The sequence below is a fragment of the Metarhizium robertsii genome (genome assembly GCF_000187425.2).
Source record: "Metarhizium robertsii ARSEF 23 chromosome Unknown MAA_Scf_1, whole genome shotgun sequence".
Classification (NCBI taxonomy): domain Eukaryota; kingdom Fungi; phylum Ascomycota; class Sordariomycetes; order Hypocreales; family Clavicipitaceae; genus Metarhizium; species Metarhizium robertsii.
This window is the reverse complement of record NW_011942149.1, coordinates 2,410,404-2,429,804: the sequence shown is the minus strand read 5'-3', so window position 1 is coordinate 2,429,804 and position 19,401 is coordinate 2,410,404. Positions and strand designations below refer to the sequence as shown.

General features: G+C 51.5%; 5 protein-coding genes across 5 annotated transcripts; 1 reads left to right on the top strand and 4 right to left on the bottom strand.

The window, feature by feature from the left end:
- Positions 1–48: 48 nt before the first annotated feature.
- Positions 49–2,794, top strand: MAA_04677 (exosome complex exonuclease Rrp; the record flags this gene model as incomplete). Its single annotated transcript, XM_007822773.1, has 5 exons — positions 49–411; positions 487–686; positions 741–1,074; positions 1,139–1,329; positions 1,390–2,794. The coding sequence occupies 5 exons, from the start codon at positions 49–51 to the stop codon at positions 2,792–2,794; spliced, it is 2,493 nt and encodes an 830-aa protein (XP_007820964.1).
- A 2,859-nt stretch (positions 2,795–5,653) lies between these two features.
- On the bottom strand, positions 5,654–6,287 carry MAA_04678 (ATPase, F0 complex, subunit C, DCCD-binding site; the record flags this gene model as incomplete). The annotated part of the gene is made up of 3 exons (XM_007822774.1): positions 5,654–5,683; positions 5,728–6,062; positions 6,179–6,287. The coding sequence occupies 3 exons, from the start codon at positions 6,285–6,287 to the stop codon at positions 5,654–5,656; spliced, it is 474 nt and encodes a 157-aa protein (XP_007820965.1).
- A 3,372-nt stretch (positions 6,288–9,659) lies between these two features.
- On the bottom strand, positions 9,660–11,905 carry MAA_04679 (histone acetyltransferase MYST2; the record flags this gene model as incomplete). The annotated part of the gene is made up of 2 exons (XM_007822775.1): positions 9,660–10,532; positions 10,649–11,905. 2 exons carry the CDS (start codon positions 11,903–11,905, stop codon positions 9,660–9,662), a joined length of 2,130 nt encoding a protein of 709 aa, XP_007820966.1.
- A 697-nt stretch (positions 11,906–12,602) lies between these two features.
- MAA_04680 (uncharacterized protein) lies at positions 12,603–14,061 on the bottom strand (the record flags this gene model as incomplete). Its single annotated transcript, XM_007822776.1, has 3 exons — positions 12,603–13,433; positions 13,496–13,570; positions 13,654–14,061. 3 exons carry the CDS (start codon positions 14,059–14,061, stop codon positions 12,603–12,605), a joined length of 1,314 nt encoding a protein of 437 aa, XP_007820967.1.
- Positions 14,062–16,346: 2,285 nt separating this feature from the next.
- MAA_10661 (uncharacterized protein) lies at positions 16,347–18,323 on the bottom strand (the record flags this gene model as incomplete). Its single annotated transcript, XM_011412379.1, has 3 exons — positions 16,347–16,490; positions 16,563–17,887; positions 18,047–18,323. 3 exons carry the CDS (start codon positions 18,321–18,323, stop codon positions 16,347–16,349), a joined length of 1,746 nt encoding a protein of 581 aa, XP_011410681.1.
- Between the last annotated feature and the right edge of the window lie 1,078 nt (positions 18,324–19,401).

The following is a 19,401-nucleotide window of genomic DNA, read 5'->3' as shown; positions in this document are numbered from 1 at the left end:
CGAGTCGACAACATCGCGTCTACCTTGGTCAGCACACGAACCGTCATCATGGAGACGCCTCAGGACTTCAAGTCCCAACAAGAGGGCATTCAAAAGTCTCTCGTATCCACTGTCAAATCCGTCAATCGCCTAGCCGCTGAGGATCTAAGCTTCCTGCGAACCGTAAACCCCGATGTTGCGGGACAACTCGACGACAGGTCGGCACGCATCCTGCATCTTTCCACACGTTTACTTCAATCTGCAGCCAAGGCGTGCGGTGTCAAGGCTCCGAGACTCGAAGATGCAGAGGACATTGACATGAGTTGGCCGTCTATTGAGGACATTGTGGATTCCGTTCTCGAAAAGGCTGACACTGCCGTGGACGAATACACTGGCTTGATTAAGCGAAAAGAACCTCCCAGCGCGGATACTGTAAGTGTGCCACTGCACATGCACAGAAATGCATACACATAAGCCGCCTGAACTCGGCTGATATATCTTCTGCAGGGCCCCAAGGCAAAGAGGCCAAGGCCTACCGGCAAACTTGTCCGTAATGCAAACATCACCAAGCCCCAGGCCATGTTCGAGAAGAAACCCGACAACTTTCCTACCGGTCCTTGGAAACCAATTCTCGCCAACAAGCCTCACGCTACCGTTTCACTAGAACAGAGTCTCTTCACTGCTCCAGGCGAAGATGGCACAGCCCAGTGCGTCTCCATTGACTATTATCTAAACTGCCTTTGACTAACATGTCATAATAGGTATAAGCACCCTTACGAAACAGAAATTTCAACCATGAAATACCCAGAGTGGGTATTCCAAAAGCACGATCCCATACCCTCACAGCCAATAGATTCAACGAAAGCTACGTGGGTAGACACCTATGAAGGAGTTCTCGAAATGTTGGAGGAACTTAGGAAGGCCAAGGAGATTGCCGTCGACTTGGAACACCACGATTTCCGCACATACACGGGTCTTGTTTGCCTGATGCAAGTTAGCACTCGGGATCGGGACTGGATTGTGGATACGCTGCAGCCATGGCGTCACAAGCTTGAGGTCCTCAACGACGTTTTTGCCGACCCCAGTGTCGTTAAGGTGGGATTTCTGAGTTTTGATTTCTAGCAACAAACTGAGAACACCCGGACTGACTCTTCTTCAGGTCTTTCATGGTGCGTACATGGACATGGTTTGGCTACAACGGGACCTGGGTCTCTACGTAAATGGTCTTTTCGATACCTACTTTGCCTGTAATCTTCTCAACTATCCAGGCAGAAGTTTGGCATTTTTGCTCTCAAAATTTGTCGGCTTTGATGCCGACAAGCAGTACCAGCTGGCTGACTGGAGAATACGGTAGGATAAATATCATCAGCCCACAACATACATGAAAGCCATAGCACTGACGCTTTGCAGGCCCATCCCAGAAGACATGCTGTATTACGCTCGGTCAGACACGCACTATCTTCTTTACATCTATGATAATGTCCGCAATGAGCTTATCGAAGCTTCGGACAAAAGCGACCCGGAAAAGGACTACATCAACCAGGCTTTGGAAAGATCAAGAGAATTGGCGCTATCACGGCACGAAAACCCCGACTACAACGAGACAACAGGTGAGGGAGCTAGAGGATGGTACAATTACGTTTTCAAGCACTCCCACCTCGCCTTGAATGGAGAGCAGTTTTCCATCTTCAAAGCATTATGGAAGTGGAGAGACGAAACGGCGCGGCAGGAAGACGAAAGCCCCAACTTCGTACTGGGACCAACCAACGTCACTGAAATTGCACGCGTCAATCCTCCCGATGTCAAGGCTCTACACAGTCTGTTGCCTCTGACAGCGCGTCTGGCCAAAGCGCGCCTGAATGATATCTGGGCCCGTATTCAAGAGGCCAAGACCCAAGGCGGACCAAGCTTAATGCAATTCTTCACAACCCTAGCGCCACAGTCAGCAACTAAGAGCAAGTTACCAAAATTCGCTAGAGAGCGTGTGGAACTGCCCATTCTGGAAGGACCCAATGTCTCAATGGGGATAATGGCTCAGTCCAAGCTCTTCGGAAGCATGCCTATAAGTTCGCGATGGGAAGATTCGAAGGGATCGCCAACACACATGGATGGCAATATACCTTTCCCTTGGCAGCGATTTGTCCAGGATTCTGCTACAGTTGATGGAGCACAGGAGGAAAATACTGCCCATCAAGTTATGGAAGAAGCTCCCTCAACCATGGAAACACCCAAACTGAAAGCTCAGATGGAAGAGCTTGACGAAGAGTTCACTCTAAAGACAGGCAGAAAGCGGAAATCTGAGTCGGAGCCAGATCAAGACGACGAGACGTCATCCTCTGGCGAATCGGAATCAGAGTCCGAATCCGAATCTGAATCTGAATCTGAGTCAGAGCCAGAGCCACCAGCAACCGAGAAGGACATGCCTATTGCAGATTCCGACGGCGTCATATCCATAGTAGACAATCCACCCAAAAAGACCAAGAAGCAACGCCAGCTAGAACGCCGCCAGAAGAAAAAACAAGAGGATCTCGAAATCGCGAAGAAACGAGAAGCCAAACTTGCGAGAAAAGCAAGAAAGCAAGAAAAAAGCCGACAAGGCAAAGAGGAACAAAAGAAGAAGTACAATGCTGTGCCATTTGATTACACCAAGGCCCCATCCGTTATGCAGGCTAATCGCGGACAAGCTCAGCAGGGCGGGAAGAAAGAGCAGAAGAAGGTGTTTGATCCATATTCCAAGACTGGTGACAATGAGATTAAGGGCGCGAGAAAAATGCCGCCTATTAGGGGCGAAAGGAGTGCTACGTTTAAGAAGTAGCGGGATGGAGTATGAACAAATTGCAAATAAGCATAAATTATTGTAGCATATTTATACTATGGAGTAAGTCTTGGTGAGAATGGATGGTGCGGTACCATTGAATTTATTGCAACATGTTTCCACACCTAGTAGTACAAGACCGCATGGAAGGAGGTGATCAAGTGTAATAATCAATTTTGTGCATAATCGACATCGGTGCTTTTGAAGACCAATCACGCTGCTCGAAAAGGAATTCATCTAGCCGTTAACGGAGAAAGACACTCGTCGTCGCTGTTGGTATTGTCGTCCGCAGTACAAGTCGGCACATTCCTAGATGTCCACAACAAAAGCGTCATCTGCAGATGTCTTGCAAATACAGCCACAGAGCATCTCGTAGCGCAGCCAAGTCTAGAGTTACCGCCAACATGCACGCCTGATATATCACTGATGCTTATTACCTTTTCCAAACGTTGCATCAACACTACATTTCGAACGAAAGGAGCGGTCGGAAAGTGGAAAGTGGCATGACGATACGATTCGGTACTTCCAAGCGTGGCGGAACGGGGCCGTCTGCACGGAAATCGGGGCCAAGAAGAACACGAGAAGTGCTGGCAGTTCGACTATGAAAGACAATGAACGGGACGGCAGGAAGGCCGCCTGGCAGGTCAAGCAATGCGTGTGGTGCAAAAGGGGCCTGGCAATCAATTGATGTTGCATGCAGGTTGCCCTTTCCGTATACAATCATACGATCCAACCACGCCTGCCTCAAACATGGCATGCCTTCTCCCATATGTTTGTTGAGTCCCGAAACTTCATCCTTCTTCACTCTCCTGTCGAACCTCCAACCCCAGCACGGTCAGCAACGCCTCTATCTGCTAATGTAGACCTCCGGATCAAATGTCAGCAATTCTGCAAAAATCGCTCCGACAACTCCGTACCCCAGATTGCAACCGCGCCTAACGCCAGCCACTGCCGTGTTCGTGCCCCTGTGCCTGGCAGTTTGGGGTAGGTGCAGGTCATGTGATGCAATTGTGAGGGGGAAGTGAGGGGGACGCGTCTCTCGCAGACGACAGCCTAATTTCCCGGCTCACAATTGCAATGCCGTCGGTTCTCCTACTTCACAGCCCCATTGACCTCTCCAATGCCATGAGAAATGCATCAAACATTGTTGGGCAGAGCCAAAACCGCCTGAAGAGTTGCGTGGGGGTCTCCACGATGAAGCACGATGGCATCTCCACCCCGAACGTTTTGAAGTGGTGAGTCTGACGCTGCCTTGTTGACTGAAGCATTGTGAGTGACTAAATGGTGCAAGCGAAGATGACGCCAAGAGCAGATGGCACGTTTCAAACCGCTCTGGGTATTGCAGAGGAAGTTTGCATCCAATTTGGCTTCATGTCCAAGTTTCCGGTCAGCTCTTGCTGTCACTCACCATCCTACTGGGAAGTTTCCGGTATGGGACACCAAGTTGGGCCGCCATCCATGCAATATATAGGCCGCCATAACAAATGACATGCCGGCGGAGTTACGTCCAGTTCGATCTGGCCGACAGGGCATCCATCTTCGCTGTACCTTTGCGGCAATTCATGGAAACACTTGCTTTTCCACGCCCAGTGCACTAACACGAGGACTCACAGGTCCCACCACTGGAATTTGAAACGATATCTCGGTCATATTACGTCTCTATCTCGCAAGCGTGTCCATTTCCTCGTCGGTGAGGCATACTGATAGGCGCCAACTTCATTCAGCTTGATCCGGGACATGATGCTACCATTTCCACAGCTGTTAAACCACAGCAGGAGTCTGGTCGTCGGTCGTCGGGGAAAGGAGGGCTAGGCAACATGTCAGCCATCATCAGAACACAGAACCAGATGTGCTATCCCAAAGAGCATTCAGGATGTTCCAAATCATGCCAGGATACATGAAAAGGAACTGCAGATCGACGATAGTTATAAGCACCAGTATGACACGGCGTCCCGGGGCAGCAATTTACCACTTCCAGAACCGGGGTTTCAGCTTATATGTGATTCCTGATAACGACCCTTGCAACGTGCTTTGAGCTATTCAGCTGCTTCAGGTCCACTCATGCTCCTCTGCTATCGCTCGTGCGATTGATAACTGGTCGTGGTCCAGTGCAAGGGAAGCGGGTACGAAAGTTGGCACCGTGTGGGCAGGACTCGATTGCACCACGTTCCCACAGGGTACAAGGAGACAGTCCCGCCGTCTGATGACGCGTGAGCAGGTTTGACGAAAGGACACATTGAGATACTACTACGGAGTACTAGTAGTCGTGTTTGCCGCCCTGCACCAATTGACCCTCGGCAAAGCCCTCAGACCGACGGGACCAGTGCCAGGTATGGAGTCCAGGGGCAGAGCATGAGAAGCAAACCCCGACACACTTCCCCGGATATTGAGGGATCGATTAGACGGTGACGGTTCAAGTCAGAGCATTCAGTTTGGCATGTTTACAATACAATTGCGATAATGACAGCACTGCCACGCGAGTTCAAACCAAAATTTCGTCAATCAATCGATGGTCAAGAAATGTTAAATGTATTGTTTAACAAAGGGAAAAAAACTCTTCATTCGTCGAAGAATCGAGGTAAATGAGGCTTTTTATTTTACAAGTCGATTCCTGGGAGGAATATGCCGGATAATTATCCCAGCTCTATCACACAGACGGCATCACTTTGCTTCGACGCCGCTCCCAATTCTATGTCCTCTATAATGCAGTTCCCCCTCCTTTTCTTCTCCTATCGGTTGGCAGCTCACGCTCATATGACCGGCCACCTATAAACTTTGCATGATATCATGCAAGTTTAACCTCCTGATATTACAGCCCCATCATGCGGCAGGAGCTTTCTCAATTGAATGAGAAGATATTTAAGTCTGGATATTGCGGTCAGATTCATGCTACACGAATTGTGGGTACTGCAGTATTTTCGGTGATTACGTACGAACTTGGCCATCAGGGCAACCATGAGGTCGAAAAGACCAATGGCTTCGACGAAAGCGAAACCCAAGATGGCATAAGAGAAAAGCTGACCGCGGAGGGCAGGGTTACGGGCAACACCGTTCAGGAGAGCGGCGAAAACGAGACCGATACCAATACCAGCACCAGTCAGACCAATGGCGGCAGAGCCCATACCCAAGTTCTTGGAGACCTCAACCATGGCCTGGGCGATCTCAGAGGAGTAGGCACGGCGCTGGACCTGGAAAGCATTTCGGGAGGTGGCCTGGAGGAGGGTGGTGGCCTGCTGGCGCTTGAGGGTCTGGAGAGGGCTGGCAGAGCCTTCATTGTCATCATTAGCTTGTTGACCTCGGCAATTGGCTTCCTCACAACTCGATATTGCTCATATTCCTTGGGCTATTTAGGGCGAAAAATTTTTTCCCTCGGGACAGGCTTACCAGTGATGGTGCGCTTGGAAGCAGCAGCAACCGGGGCTCGGATGGCAGGGCGAGCAGCCTTGGTGGCCATCTGGGTGGCCAGACGAGAGGCGAAGACACGGGAGGCCATTGTGATGGTTGTGAGGGGAGTGGTTGTTTGAGGGTGGGAGTTGACTGATGAGGTTGAAAGCAAAGGTGTATAAAGATTAAATGAGAGCAGAGCTGAGGAAAGAAAAGGGAAGAGAGGAGGGCTGGAGCTTGGAAAGCGAGGAGAAAAGGGTTCCACCTGGGGGGGATGGGGCCAAAGGGGGTTCGAGAGTCAGCCCGGGGCAACGGGGAGAATGAGGCAGCTTCGGAGGTGCTGGAATATGAGGCAGCGAGATTTTCACAGCAACGAATCTTGATGGAGAATGGAGGGTTCTCACGGCCGTTGGTAGCCTCTCGGGGGAAGCCGGGTGGGTACGCCAGAAGAAATGATGACGGGGGCTACGAGCTATGGATGAGCGAAACGAGAGAAACGGAGTTTCATGGCCTGAGGTGCTTGTTGCTGTTTGCGCGCTTACATTGGTGGGCCATGAATCATGAACGGTTGGCTTATGCTTGGGAACGAAAAAAACCTCTTATCGAAACCGCAAATTCCAAATACAAGAACCGTTACTTCCGCCAACGCCAATGCAACTCCTACGACTAACGTTACGTTAATTTTCGAACATGGCACATACCAAGGCACGACTTAATATGTCGATTCGATAATACAGTCCCAGTTACGTTGGAAAGACGTGTCCTCGGAAAAAGGGAGTGGGTAAAATTTTGCAGTGGATATCAGGACTGCAGTTGTCTGAGGCATGAAAAAAACAGAGCGCGATATTAAACTGATAAGCTTTGATCACAAGGCCCGGATCTGGATGGGACGAGGCAATGAGGCTACAACTTGGACCCACAGCCGTGCAAGTTGCGACAGGGTGTGGCCCACTTGGCGGCTACCGTTGACGGAATGCCATGGGTGTACGGAGTAACAGCAAGGCTCGAAACTCGCAACAAGTCTTCCAGCGACTGCGCCTGACACGTGGGTGGATCGTGCAAGCCCACATGTGTGGATTTCAAGCACGGATAGAGAATGAGCTCGGTTATGTGAAAAACAGCTCGGCGAATATTATTCACATCTGACGATAAGGGGTGGACACGCCCGTCGTGTTTACGCCTGAAGCAACGAAAGCAAAGCGGATGGGAGAATGAGGATGATAAACAATGGGACACACTCTCATGTTGAGGGAAACGCCCGGCGCACATGATTCATGGGGCCAATCTAAGGCAGGAAAAAAGATATATAAAGAGTGTCATACACCCTCGGACACGTAGCTTCAAAAAAAGATGTTACCCAGGTCGAACCTGGATTTGCCGAACCAGCTCAGCCAGATACATATCACCCAGCGAGCCGAGACAGGCTGAGAGATTTAGTACTCAGAGAGAAAAGGCATCCGAGAAGCGACTCGCCCAAGCCTCATCGATCTGAGGAAGTCGTCAACTACCGAGTACAATCCACCCCCAATCGAAAGATATTGTCGAAATTCGACTTGATTTGCTCTTCCTCCAGCGCCATACGCCGCAGGTTTACGCATCACGGATATATCTTCGTCTCGAGAAGCCGACGACTACATTCCCTACGGACGAGCACCTGGATGGCCACTAGCCCGGGAGCGATGATCTGGTTATTATGCAGTGTACATATGCTTATAGCGACCCACTGCAACATTAGGGAGCCCTCGTACACCCGTACGGACTACGACAGGAAATTCGGAGGACGTTTGTTCCTTTTCTCTCCTGGAGTTGAACCGTAGCGTCGGTGAGCAATGGGTGGCATTTGCTCATCTCGTTCAAACGGCCTTACCCTTGCCCTTGCCGGGTCCAATGCCGCGTCCGACCTAATGGCACAGTCGATCTCAGCTGAGGTAATATTGGTGGCGGAACCTTGAAATAGCCCGCTGTGCTTGCTTTTGCTTGCCCTGCCGTCCAGCAGACTCTTCTATTATTGTACTACCCGCAGCGCGCCAAAACAAAACAAGGGGGTGCAAAAAAATTTCACTTCCAAGATTGGCAGTGACAACGGGCCCCTGACTTATTTGGCAGTGCTTGCAGCGCGGCTGGCACCAGGCATTCGGGGGCTAAGGCCCTAGCCAGAGGTGCTAGAAGCCCTAGCTGCAGCCGGCCAGAGCCGCAAGCCGAATATGCAAAATGACGCAGAGAAGGCTCAGTTTGGCGCCTGTCCAGAGTACAGTAGACATACAGCTTCACGAGTGCAGTCTTGCGTGATACATGGACATGAACAAGTCATGAGGATCACCACGAAGGTCTCAGCGTGTGAGCTTGGCCAGAGACACCACGATGAACCCGATAACTGATGTTCACTTTATTAGATGCAATCTTGCAAGACCGGGTCTCAGTGTCCCCTGCTCAGAGCTTGGGCGTGCCCCTGTAACACTGCATGATTGATGCAATCCGTGGCCTGTGAGAACCAGAGAGCCAGGGACTCATTGAACTCACGGTTCACCAGACTGACTGTTCGAGCTACAATGTTGCAGGGCAGCGGGCGCTGCGCCTCCTGGGATTATTGCGCAGATTGTCCCTGTCTCTCTGCAGTACTCCGTAGTACTTCCAGCAATAAATACTGTAGTGAACGGAGTAGAAGCCCCAAGTGTTTGGCTGGGCTTCCACCACGAACCCAGTTGGCAGGGGGCGTGTAAGTAAATCGCCGACGAGAATTTCTCGGGCGGGTCGAATGTCGAGTCAATTTTTTTATTAGTCCTACCAGACCCGTTGGCAAGTTAATAGTCAACGGGTACGTACATGCTAGTAGTACTACAATTCACTCAACAGTCCAGCACCGCATCTAACCCGATATGTCAAGCCGCAACGGGTCCCATGTGAGAATTTCAGAACGTGACTTGCTTGATTTTTCCCGCGCCAGGCACGAAAAGGCAAAGGCGTTCATGAATATCAATTGGGAGCGAGTCGTTGCAACTGTACCAAGGCATCAAGGCTTGTGGGCGTCGGTTTTGTGTGGCGGAACTGGCGCCGTGGCGGATGTGATGGTGTGCACCAATGTTGTTTGTGTCTGCCATTTCGGCGAGGCTGTGAAAGCCGCAGGATAATTCCCAACGCCGGCCCTGACATGCACGCTTGTTTCCTGATGGGGACAGCTCCTAGCTCCATCGTCACGATGGTCACACCTACAGAGATCTGTAGAACTGTCCGCCGCGACAGAACTGCAATTGGCAGCACCACAGCGCAAGTATTGATCCGTCAGACCGACCTCGGCAAGCACGACCTGGCGAAATAACGCCCGACCGCGGTTCTGGTCGCGTACACAACATCTAGTCATTCAATTGGCATTATGCTTTCAAGCATCTACTACTATAGGGTATCTCTGAAAAATCACACCCCAAAACACCTTTCCCAATGCTGCACGTACCTGCAGGCGGTTGATCCCCAGAACAAAACCAAGTTACGCTGTCTCAACTCCTGTCTTCTCACCGTCATTCCCGCTGCTGTCCACCTTCATTGCATACCCCTGCACGAACCCGTCCGGATCGCACGTCCGCTCGAGACTGATACGATGCGTTGCCACATACCGCCTCACGGCTTCCTTGTCTATTCGCACTCGAGGCACGACCTTGACAGCCAGAGACCTTTTCTCTTCCGCCGACCTTGACACCAGATCCTGTGGCTTATGAGCCGCGCCATCAGCACCCTCTGGCGGCTCTCGAGATTCGTCCTCCTCTGCGGCGTCTGCCTTCTTCTCCGGCTTGCCGTATCCCATCCCCGCATCTTCAAGCACGCCCATGTCACGTAGAACACCCAAACAGTCCTCAACAGCTATCCACGTGCCACGACTGCAGTCATTGACGTCTACAATCAACTCCTGAGTCATCACTGGAGCGCCAGCTACTTGAGGTGGCTGCGGCTGCGACACCGTGTTTTCTAGGCTCAACAACCACCGGGCAATCTCGCCCGACCAAAATCTTTTGTACCCCTTTTTGCCCAGGTCGGAAATGGGCTTTTCTGGACCACCAAGTATACCCTCTCGTCTCGAAATTTCGTACGATGCGCCCATCAACAACGCCCCAAGTCCCTTGCGTTGCCAGGGCGGGAAGACTAAGATACAGGCTAAATTATTGCTGTCCCATGACATCTTCTCCTTTGAAAAGAAGCCACAGACTTGGGGTGGGCGAGTCTGTATGGGTTCGGTTTCGGGAGCGACTGGCCTAGCGGGCGGTGTATAGACGAGCAGAAAGTAGTTGAAGCCGGTAACGTCGAAGAATACCGACTTGTTATCCAGGAACAACTTCGCAAACAAGGACAAATTCTGGCAAAAGAGCTACCAAGACAATACTGTTAGTCAAGGGGCTGATGGAGGCTAAGCAATGAGACGGAAGATAAGGGGGAAAAAGGAAAAGAAAACAAGAAGCCATCCATGTCTCGTAGGAAACTCACACCGTGTTTCTCGCCATCAACTTCCCAAATGCTCCATTCCCCCTCATCCTGAACTATCTCTTCCGTGTACCGTATACCGCTGTCGCCACGCCGTCGCTTGGGGACAGGACCCTTGCCTTCCAAGGCAACTAAAACTTTTCTTCGCCCGCGAGGATGCCTGTATATCTTCTTGCCTGGAATAAATGCCTTTCGTTCACAAACCCGTACATGTTCACGCCACGCCACCAGCTCCTTTGCGTATTTGAAGCAGCTAGGACAGACGTATAGCCTCTCTAGCAGCGGCTGGTTATCTTTGTCCTTCCTGGAGGCCTTACCGCTCGCCTCGTTGCTCCCGTCCTTGCTACCACCGCCGTTTCTGGAATTGCCAGACGTGTCACCCAAGACTTCCTTTCCGTAGTAGCTGGGATACCAAGTACGGAAACAAAGGTCCCCCAACACGACCTTATCGATGTTGCGGTCTGCTCGGGGTGGACCGCGGTCGTTCACGGGCAGGGTGGGCGGCTTAGGTGGCAGAACAGGCGTGACAACAGGTGGCGCTGGTCGTCTATCCAGGCGAGGAGGCAGCGCAGAAGGGCCGTGAGGTCTCAACAACGATGACTGCACCCGTCCCGGTACAGCTAGCTGAGGCACATGATATGATATTTCCGGCGCGACTAAATCTGAAGGGCGGGCATTATCTTTAATGGAGACGCCCGACATGCTCCGTCCTGCAGGAGGATTCGATCTAAGAGAGGGTAGCGGAGGCCGGGGAATAGATGGAGGGGAGATGGGAGTGACGACGGGAACAGGCACTGGTGTTTTAACGGGCGGAGAATAAGTAAGCGGGATTGGAGGCGGCGGGATGGTAGACTGCGGTCGTTCACGGCTCCAATTTGGCTGCTGATGACCTGAACCTAGAGGCGTGGGTATTGGGACGGGTGTCTGCAAATTCGCGATCGGGTTTGAGGCCGTGGTCGTGGTCGCGGTCGAGGCAGTTGTGGCCGGGCCTGTTGGTTGGAGCTGTGGCCTTACAGACACAGCAGATCCAGGTCCATTTGCTCCAGTCGTAGTTGCAGTTGCAGTTGCCGTCACAGTCGTGGTCGCCATCGCCGTTGGGTCCGCCACAGCAGGAGCCTGAGCCACCTTGGCCACGGCCGCGGAGGTCGGAGGCAGCGGGGGTAGGACTGGCGTTTGACGTGTTGTGCGACGCAACGACGACGACTGTTCAGCCAATGCTGGTTGGGCGGGCTCTTCCAGTCGTCTGCGTTTCTGGGGCATCGCTCGAGGTCGTGGTGAGGAGGGAGCAGCGCAGCGTGTCGCGTGATGCGTGTCCCTGCGATTGAAGGGGCGGGTGGCCGGAATGCGACAATTGAAATACGGGCAGCATGCGGTTTCGATTGCGATTGCGGTTTCGACAGCGCGCGAGAAGCGGACATGGACGCTGGAGGGGCTCCAGGCCCAGGGGTGGAGATGGTCCGTCGAGCTGGCGGCACGGCATAAACTCGTATTGTGCTGGGCCACGATGAGTGTTCGAGTCAAGTTGCAAAGGATGGGAAAAGCCAAGCGGCCCAGATGGCGCAGCGTAAACACGGCGGCCGGCGGCGGCGACGATGGTGTTTATGGACAAAAAGGCTAACGAGCCGTGGCTGCGAGGGGCACGGCATTAGAGGAGAGAGAGCTCTTGCTAGTTTAGTCTTTCCAGCTCCTGCTCATGCTCCTGCTCATGCTTATGCTCACCATCCGCCAGCATGTGGCAGGCGTCGCGCGTTGTATCTGATTATTCGCAGTTCGCTCCTTCCCTTCTGCATCGCACCGGCGTTTGTCACGGTTGTCACGTGTGCCACGTATTTATTGTTCCAGTACCACCATCGTCCAAGGTTGACACACCCTCCACATGCCCTTCGCTCACCAGTGGGTGTTTACATACATACTGAACTGCAGCAGTTATGATACGCATATGCATCGTGGCATCGTGTCAACCCTTCTTGGGTGTCATCCCGTCGCCAGTCTGGCTCACTTCATTCAAGTACTCGCCAACCCCCAGCCCTTTGTCTTCCGCAAACTGCTTGAGCAGTCTGCCAATCCAGTCATGCACCTTGGGTGACGATTCAAGTTGGGTCCGAGCAACACGCAAAGGGAAAAGGAGGATATAGGCACCGTGGTAGTTCTGCTCACCGTTCAGTAGATAGTCCACGATCCGGCAAATTTCCAAAGCGTGAGATTCTCTCGTTCCAAGACCCGGGAGCAACAGGGGATTCAAGAAATGGCCGTGTCGCTGCCAAACATGTTCCATGTTCGCCGTTGCGTCTTCTTTCAATCCTATCAAGTCTGACAGCCGGAACAACAACAATCTGCTGACATTGTAAACGAGGATTTCGAAAGTTCGCTTCATACCCACGAAATTCAGGCACGTTTCAAAGAGTGGCTTCTCATCTAGGTCTAAACACAGTGTTGTTGCCATGTTGATGCGAGTTTTCCAGCAAACTCGCGGGTATACATCTTCCCATTTCCAGCGAGATTCTGATAAGTTGTGTATGGCGGAGAGGACTCTGCCTTGCAGCTTCGCTCGGGATGCCATGACCGCAGCCCCGGCTAGTGTACCGGTCCTCATTTTTTCAGAATCTGCCTTCAACTTATCTGCATCTTCTACGATTCCGGGAAGGGTGACAAAGACATCCATTAACATGGAGCCTGGAAGTTTGGAGTCAGGTTGTGGAGCCCAAGGTCCTGTCTTCCACTTCTCAGCCTCTAGAAAGCACCGTTTTCGCATCACAATGTGAGAGATACCCTTGGGACAAGTTAACTCCTGGTATTTCGTAAATAAAAAACAAAGGTCGGACTGAGTCCCGGCTCTAGGAGCTTATTTACCAAGAATGGGCGCTTCACTTCGAGTAAAGCGTTGGCAGATGCAGTCTGGAAAGAATCGGGGCCGAGCATCTCGATCTGCAGACCATACATAACATTAGCCAAAATTCAAAGCGGATTACGCAGTGCGGCGAGTCTCCCAATGAAACCAAGAGACATACAAAAGTGGCTACACCCTGGGTGTGCTGCAACCACATCCCAGAAGTTGAGAAGGAAATCAGCTCATACAGAGACAAAAAGTATGCGGTCCAAAGACCCAAAAACGCTCTAGCTCTATCAAAGTCGTTGTTAATGTACTGGAGATCTAGCCGCAGCCGGCCAAGTGCATGACCGTACAATGCGGCGGCATGCGACTGCATGTGGGCAACCGTGTGAATCTGACTGAAGTAAGTCTCAGCAATACTAAGTCCAGATACATAGGCGCTGGTACGTTTGCCAAAGCTTTCCATGGCAGCACGCATGGTAGGCGCGTCAGAAGTGCTGACAGGGTTCTGCTCAAAGCCGATGCGTAGGTTGGAGACGAAATGCGAGATGACGATATTGTCTTTGAAGCCTATTAAAGGGACCATTGGAGCAATTTGAGTCCCGGCGTCTTGATCTACCGACACAAAGGAACTTAATTTCTGGTTCCAGTAATCTTTGTGCTGTCTAGCTGACTTCTTGGATCGAAGTTCCTGCGTCCCGGGCAAGGCCTGGTTAACGAACAGAAATGGTTCATCATACCCCAGGCAACTGTGCATGCCCTTTTTACAACGATCACACTCTGGACGACGTTGATCTGTTCATAGCGAGGTTGGTCAGCGTGTAGATGATGACAAGACAGTAATAAATTCCCGGCACAAGTGGTGCATGAAACCGTCTCGTGGTTACGTTTCCAAAGAGTATAAACGGCATCAACTCACCGCGCTTAACTTTTCCTTGTCGACAGGTCAGACATCCCAGGGTCCTACGTGCGCGAACGTCAAAGAACTTCCGCAGTTTTTCTCTTGTAGGCACGGTACGACTGCTTTTACTAATTACTTTAGTGCTGGGAGCTATGGCTATAGATATCTATTAAGAGGCTTACTGTTTTAGGAATTATAGCTTAGGGTTGTACATATATGAGCGTTGGTGATTGTACTAATGTTGGAATGGCTAAGGTTATTTAGATTGTATTTGCTTATGGGGATTAAGCTAGATGTTCAGGCGGCTGTTGCTACTACTGGTGCGAGCTGTTGTCGAGCTACGAACTTAGCTTTTGAAGGAATAATGGTCTTGCGAAAGCCTGCAAGCCTATCGAATGTGTGCCGCGGATCTTTCGGTTTGCCTTGCCTAATCTGCGCCACGCCGGCGACCAGTCAACACAGAGAAGAGGATGGAAATGGGGTTTGCGATGGCAAGATGGCTGACAGAGTGGGGTTCCAAAGTCGTGGTGAGAGGTGAAGCAGTGGGCATAAACATAGGGCTGAGAGCAGTCTTCGCCGGAGCGACCTAAAAAGGCAAAGTATAGCAACCGCAACGACAACCAAATAACTTAAATTAATTACATCTCCAGATGTGCGTTGGTGGATGACGGGGGAGGAGCTGAGACGGCTTGATATGTGGAGACATGAATCGCGGAGGGGGAGTCGATATATATGCATGACAGAAACATAATTCGATTCATTTGAACGACAGTCAATCGCTGGCAAAATACAAAATAATACAATCCAACAATTGGACGGCACTCGATAATTGAAGACATCTGGAGTTCAGCTCTGTCTCGACCAGCAAACGAATAACGGGCTGCGTCCCGTCGATGCAAATCTACGGATGAGGAAGACGACACGATTTGCTATGCTTAAACAGCCACGACTCTCACCACTGCCTGGATACTCGGGTCGATTACAAGACACGTAAGGCGGCGGCGGTCCAAATAGCGTAATTGGCGAGAAATAACTTGATTGCTTGTGCTGCTCGAGTCGAAATACCGCATCTGTTGAGGTACATATCTGAGATCTCGATTAGCCCAGAATAGTAAATACCCAGCCAAGGACGTGAACAAGTCCGTCACGCTTGTTTCCCGCGCGCTATTTCAGCAAAGATTCAAGATGCCAAATTTCGGCACCATGGTAATTGTTTGAGTTGAAGGGCTTCTTGACCAGGCCCATTTGATTCTATTGGTTCGGGGGCGTTTGGGATAGTACTGAGTACATGATTTGCATGTGAGCTTTGGGAGCGGAATCCTAGGCCGTGTGGTTTGGAGAGGGGGCCTAAATGCTTTGACGCCCTCATCGATTGCCACTGTCCAGCATGGCTTATTCTTTTGCTACTACGTTCGATCTTGTGCCCCTCCAGGATATTCTCCAGTACAGCCCTCACGTTGCCCAGTGGCCAAGTTGCAACATCACGACATCGCCATAAATAAGTACAACGGTGGGATAACAAAGAAATGTCACTTCAATTCTGCGTCTCACCGCAACGTCGCCACCTTGCAATATCTAATACACAAAGGCAGAGCATAGCGGGCCTCGTATATTAAAGCCAACGGCTTAGTGTCGCCGAGTCCATCCTAACAAAACCGTCGAGCTCTATCAGCCTTCCTCACCCGTTCATATCTGGAACACCTCGTACAAAGGCTTAAGACCGTCCGCCCCTTCATTAACCACACCCCCTTTGCAGCGAGTGATCAATGAGATACGAACCAGGTGCCAACCTCCCAACGTAAGTCCATGCCGGATCCCATCTGCTTCACAGGGCAACATTGATGAGAAAACGGGCCACAATGCCCACGAATGGAAGCAAGCCCAATCTGCTGCATTTATACCACAAAAATAATAATAATAGTGCATGGTGTGGCTGTAGTAATGACACAAGGGAGAAGCAAAAAAGAAAGTTAGATGCCTTCAAAGTCGCCACCTAGATCATCTTCGTCTAGATCGCCTTCCTGTATCTCCTTGACCATTTCGCGTTCACGCTCTCGTGCCTCCTGGGCGTTTTTAAGCTCCAGGCGGTGCTGATTCATTGGGAAACGCATGGCCTTGGGGTGAACGACTTGTTAGCTTGCTCCTGCGCCGCGAATTCTGCACTCTAGGGTGATGTGATGACATACCTTGACGCTCTCGTCATGCAGGGCAAGACAAGCCCGAATTCGGTCGTGGAATGCCTCTCCAGGCTCTCGCGTGGCGTAGACATCTCCAACTTCCTTGCTCTTCATAAATCCACGCTCACGATCCAGAGTGGCTTCAATAACGCCATCTCTAATGGCTTTGGCTACGATGTATTCGGCAGACTCTTCGCTGCCAAGGTGGAGGCGGATACAGATATCCCGCAGCGAGATCCGAGAATAGGATAGCGACATCATACGTATACCCGTCTTAATGACATTCTGTCGAAGACGAAGAATGAGGGAGTAGGTTCCATCACGTCGGAACGTATCAGCGTGGTCTGCAATCGTCGTCTCAAAGTCCTCTAGGTTGCCGACACGAACAGCTTGCACAAGCAAGAAGTATGGGTGAAGAGCGTCTTCCAGAGCAGGCTGTCGGAAGGTGGCTCTTTCGGGAATATCACCCATCAACAATTCAACAACCATCAGAAGCTTAGTTGCTGTCTGTGAGAAGCCAACAGCGCAATTACTGGACGGGGCCTTGCGGGTGGCGGCAGTCAGATGCTCGTGAGCCTCCGTGTATCGCAGCTGGATTGCCCTGATACGACCAAGGTAGTACAGAAACCGGGCTACCTGGTTATTAACCGCATTCTCAGGAAATTGAGTATGAGAGACGAGCAAATCAGCCTGGCTAATGTGCGAAGTCAAGAGGTAGTTTCGCAAGAGAAGCACAATGACTGATGCCTGAGTGTCGATATCCTTTCGCAGTACGGCTGTCCGCAAAGCAGCTAGCAGAGTTGGGCGGATGGAGACGATTGGCGACTCGGGGGATGGCGGCAGGGGCCCGATGTGCTCACAGAAGAGAGAATAGTAAAAATAGACCTTGGCAGAGAGACAGTCGAGGGTGCGGCGGTTCAGGGACTGAATGCGGTCTGAAAGATATTTGGAGAAGTCTGCACCCTGCTGATACTTCTTCGCATCGAAAAGATATACTTGGATGAGGATGCCGAGGAAAATGTCAATCTCCGGGATGATCTCTTTGTTCTCCTTCTTGCCATTCTTAGAAGCCTTGGTATCAACAGAGTCAACATCCATTTCGGAACCAGACTGGCGGCCCAGAGGCATACTCTCCCGGCCGATGGCAACCAGAAGAGTTTTCGCAATGTTGCCAGATGTGATAGTAGCCGGGAAGGTGTCGACAATGGCTTGGCCAATAATGTCTGCCGTCAGGTGCTTGCGAATCAGGGAGATGGATCGAAGGGCCCGTAGAGAAAACCTGGCATCGAACAATGCAACAGCACGATCTAATAATGCAAAGTTGCTTTTGATATCTATAGCGCCACGGAAGGAAACCTCTTGTTAGCGACTCATGACCAGTAGACAGACCATGGGCATTCTCCGTGACAGCTAGTCATCCCCCGTGTCCAGTGCGAGGCGAGATATGCCAGACAATCTGTTCTTTCCTCGGTGATTTTTTCTTTCAGACTTACCTGCTACTGTTTGGACAACAGGATCAACCTTGGCCTCACCGTTGTCGGCTGTGTCCTCACCACTCATCGACACGTCACCATCGGCATCGTGAGGCTGTTTGGACGCTTGTTTTGAACCCTTTGATGGGGGCACTACAACTGTCATCTCCTCGTCGCCATCCTTGGCACCCTTCTTGCCTTTAGTCTTACCAGCGTCTTTCATGTCGATGTCGCCGTTATTCCTGATGCCGTTTTCGATCGGCTCATTGCCGTTGCTCTTGGGCGTCTTGCCGGGCATTGCGGCCGGTGCTAACTGGCGTACCTCGAGTGCGACGGAAAGCAGACTAGTTGTAATGAAAAAGAGGACAGATGACAAGCGACAATGGAGGGCAGTAGGGGTTCCTAGAAGTCCACCGAGTGCTCGTGTGTGCTCGGCTGCAACGTCTGGTGTTTCCTCTCTGCCTAGGGCGGCGCGCAAAGTCTGGACGGCAAGACGGACAATTAGGAGAGAGAGACGAGTGCCAACAAGCACCAGGTTCGTCACTGATGCAGGCTGTACGTGGTGAGAGGTGATTGCACAGCAATTCGATGGGTTGGGCGATAGAACGAGGCCTGGTGTCTGGTGTCGGATACGTCGTGGTTGTTTGGGCCTTCAGGTGCAAGAAGATTCGAGCTCGAGATTGGAGACGGTCGACCACCTTTTGGGTCACGGAGCAGCGGCGCCGGTGCAGGCGACAAGAGCCAGGCGAGATTGGGGCAAAAAGGGTACTTTGGGCCAGGCGACAGTGCACACGCGACGCCAGGTACCACCTCGCAGCTGCCCACACACCCTCCACCTGGGCTTGGGGTCCTGCGCTCTAAGCCGCTCACCTCAGCAGCGTTGGCTATTGGATGGACTGTGGAGCCGCCAGGCGGCACTGAGTGACGTTTTCGATCCCGTGCCTAATCTGCTTCATGGCTTCCGTACTGCTTACATAAGTCTACAGGACGCGCTGGTACGTTGCCAATACGGCGCGACAATCTTGCACCATTCATCTCCTCATGTCACCAGCGGCAACGTGGCATGGCTGAACGTCGTCAAGACCATTCTTCTTGTCTATTAATCGCTCTTCATCTACGTCGAGCTATAGCTAGCTGTATTTTGCAGCTGGGAATGAGATGGTGCCCCGGTCCATGGTGAACCAGTGTCACCACTACCATGACACTATCCTCTGTCGGCCTGCGAAGCTGATATCGCAGCTATTAGAGGTGTCCTAGGATGTTGCGCAATTAAACGTAATAAGAACCCGTATCTCCGTAAAAACAAATGAGCCTTCCAAACGCCAATTCTTACTGCCCAGCCTTTACCCATAGAAACACGTAAACGGCAAAGACAT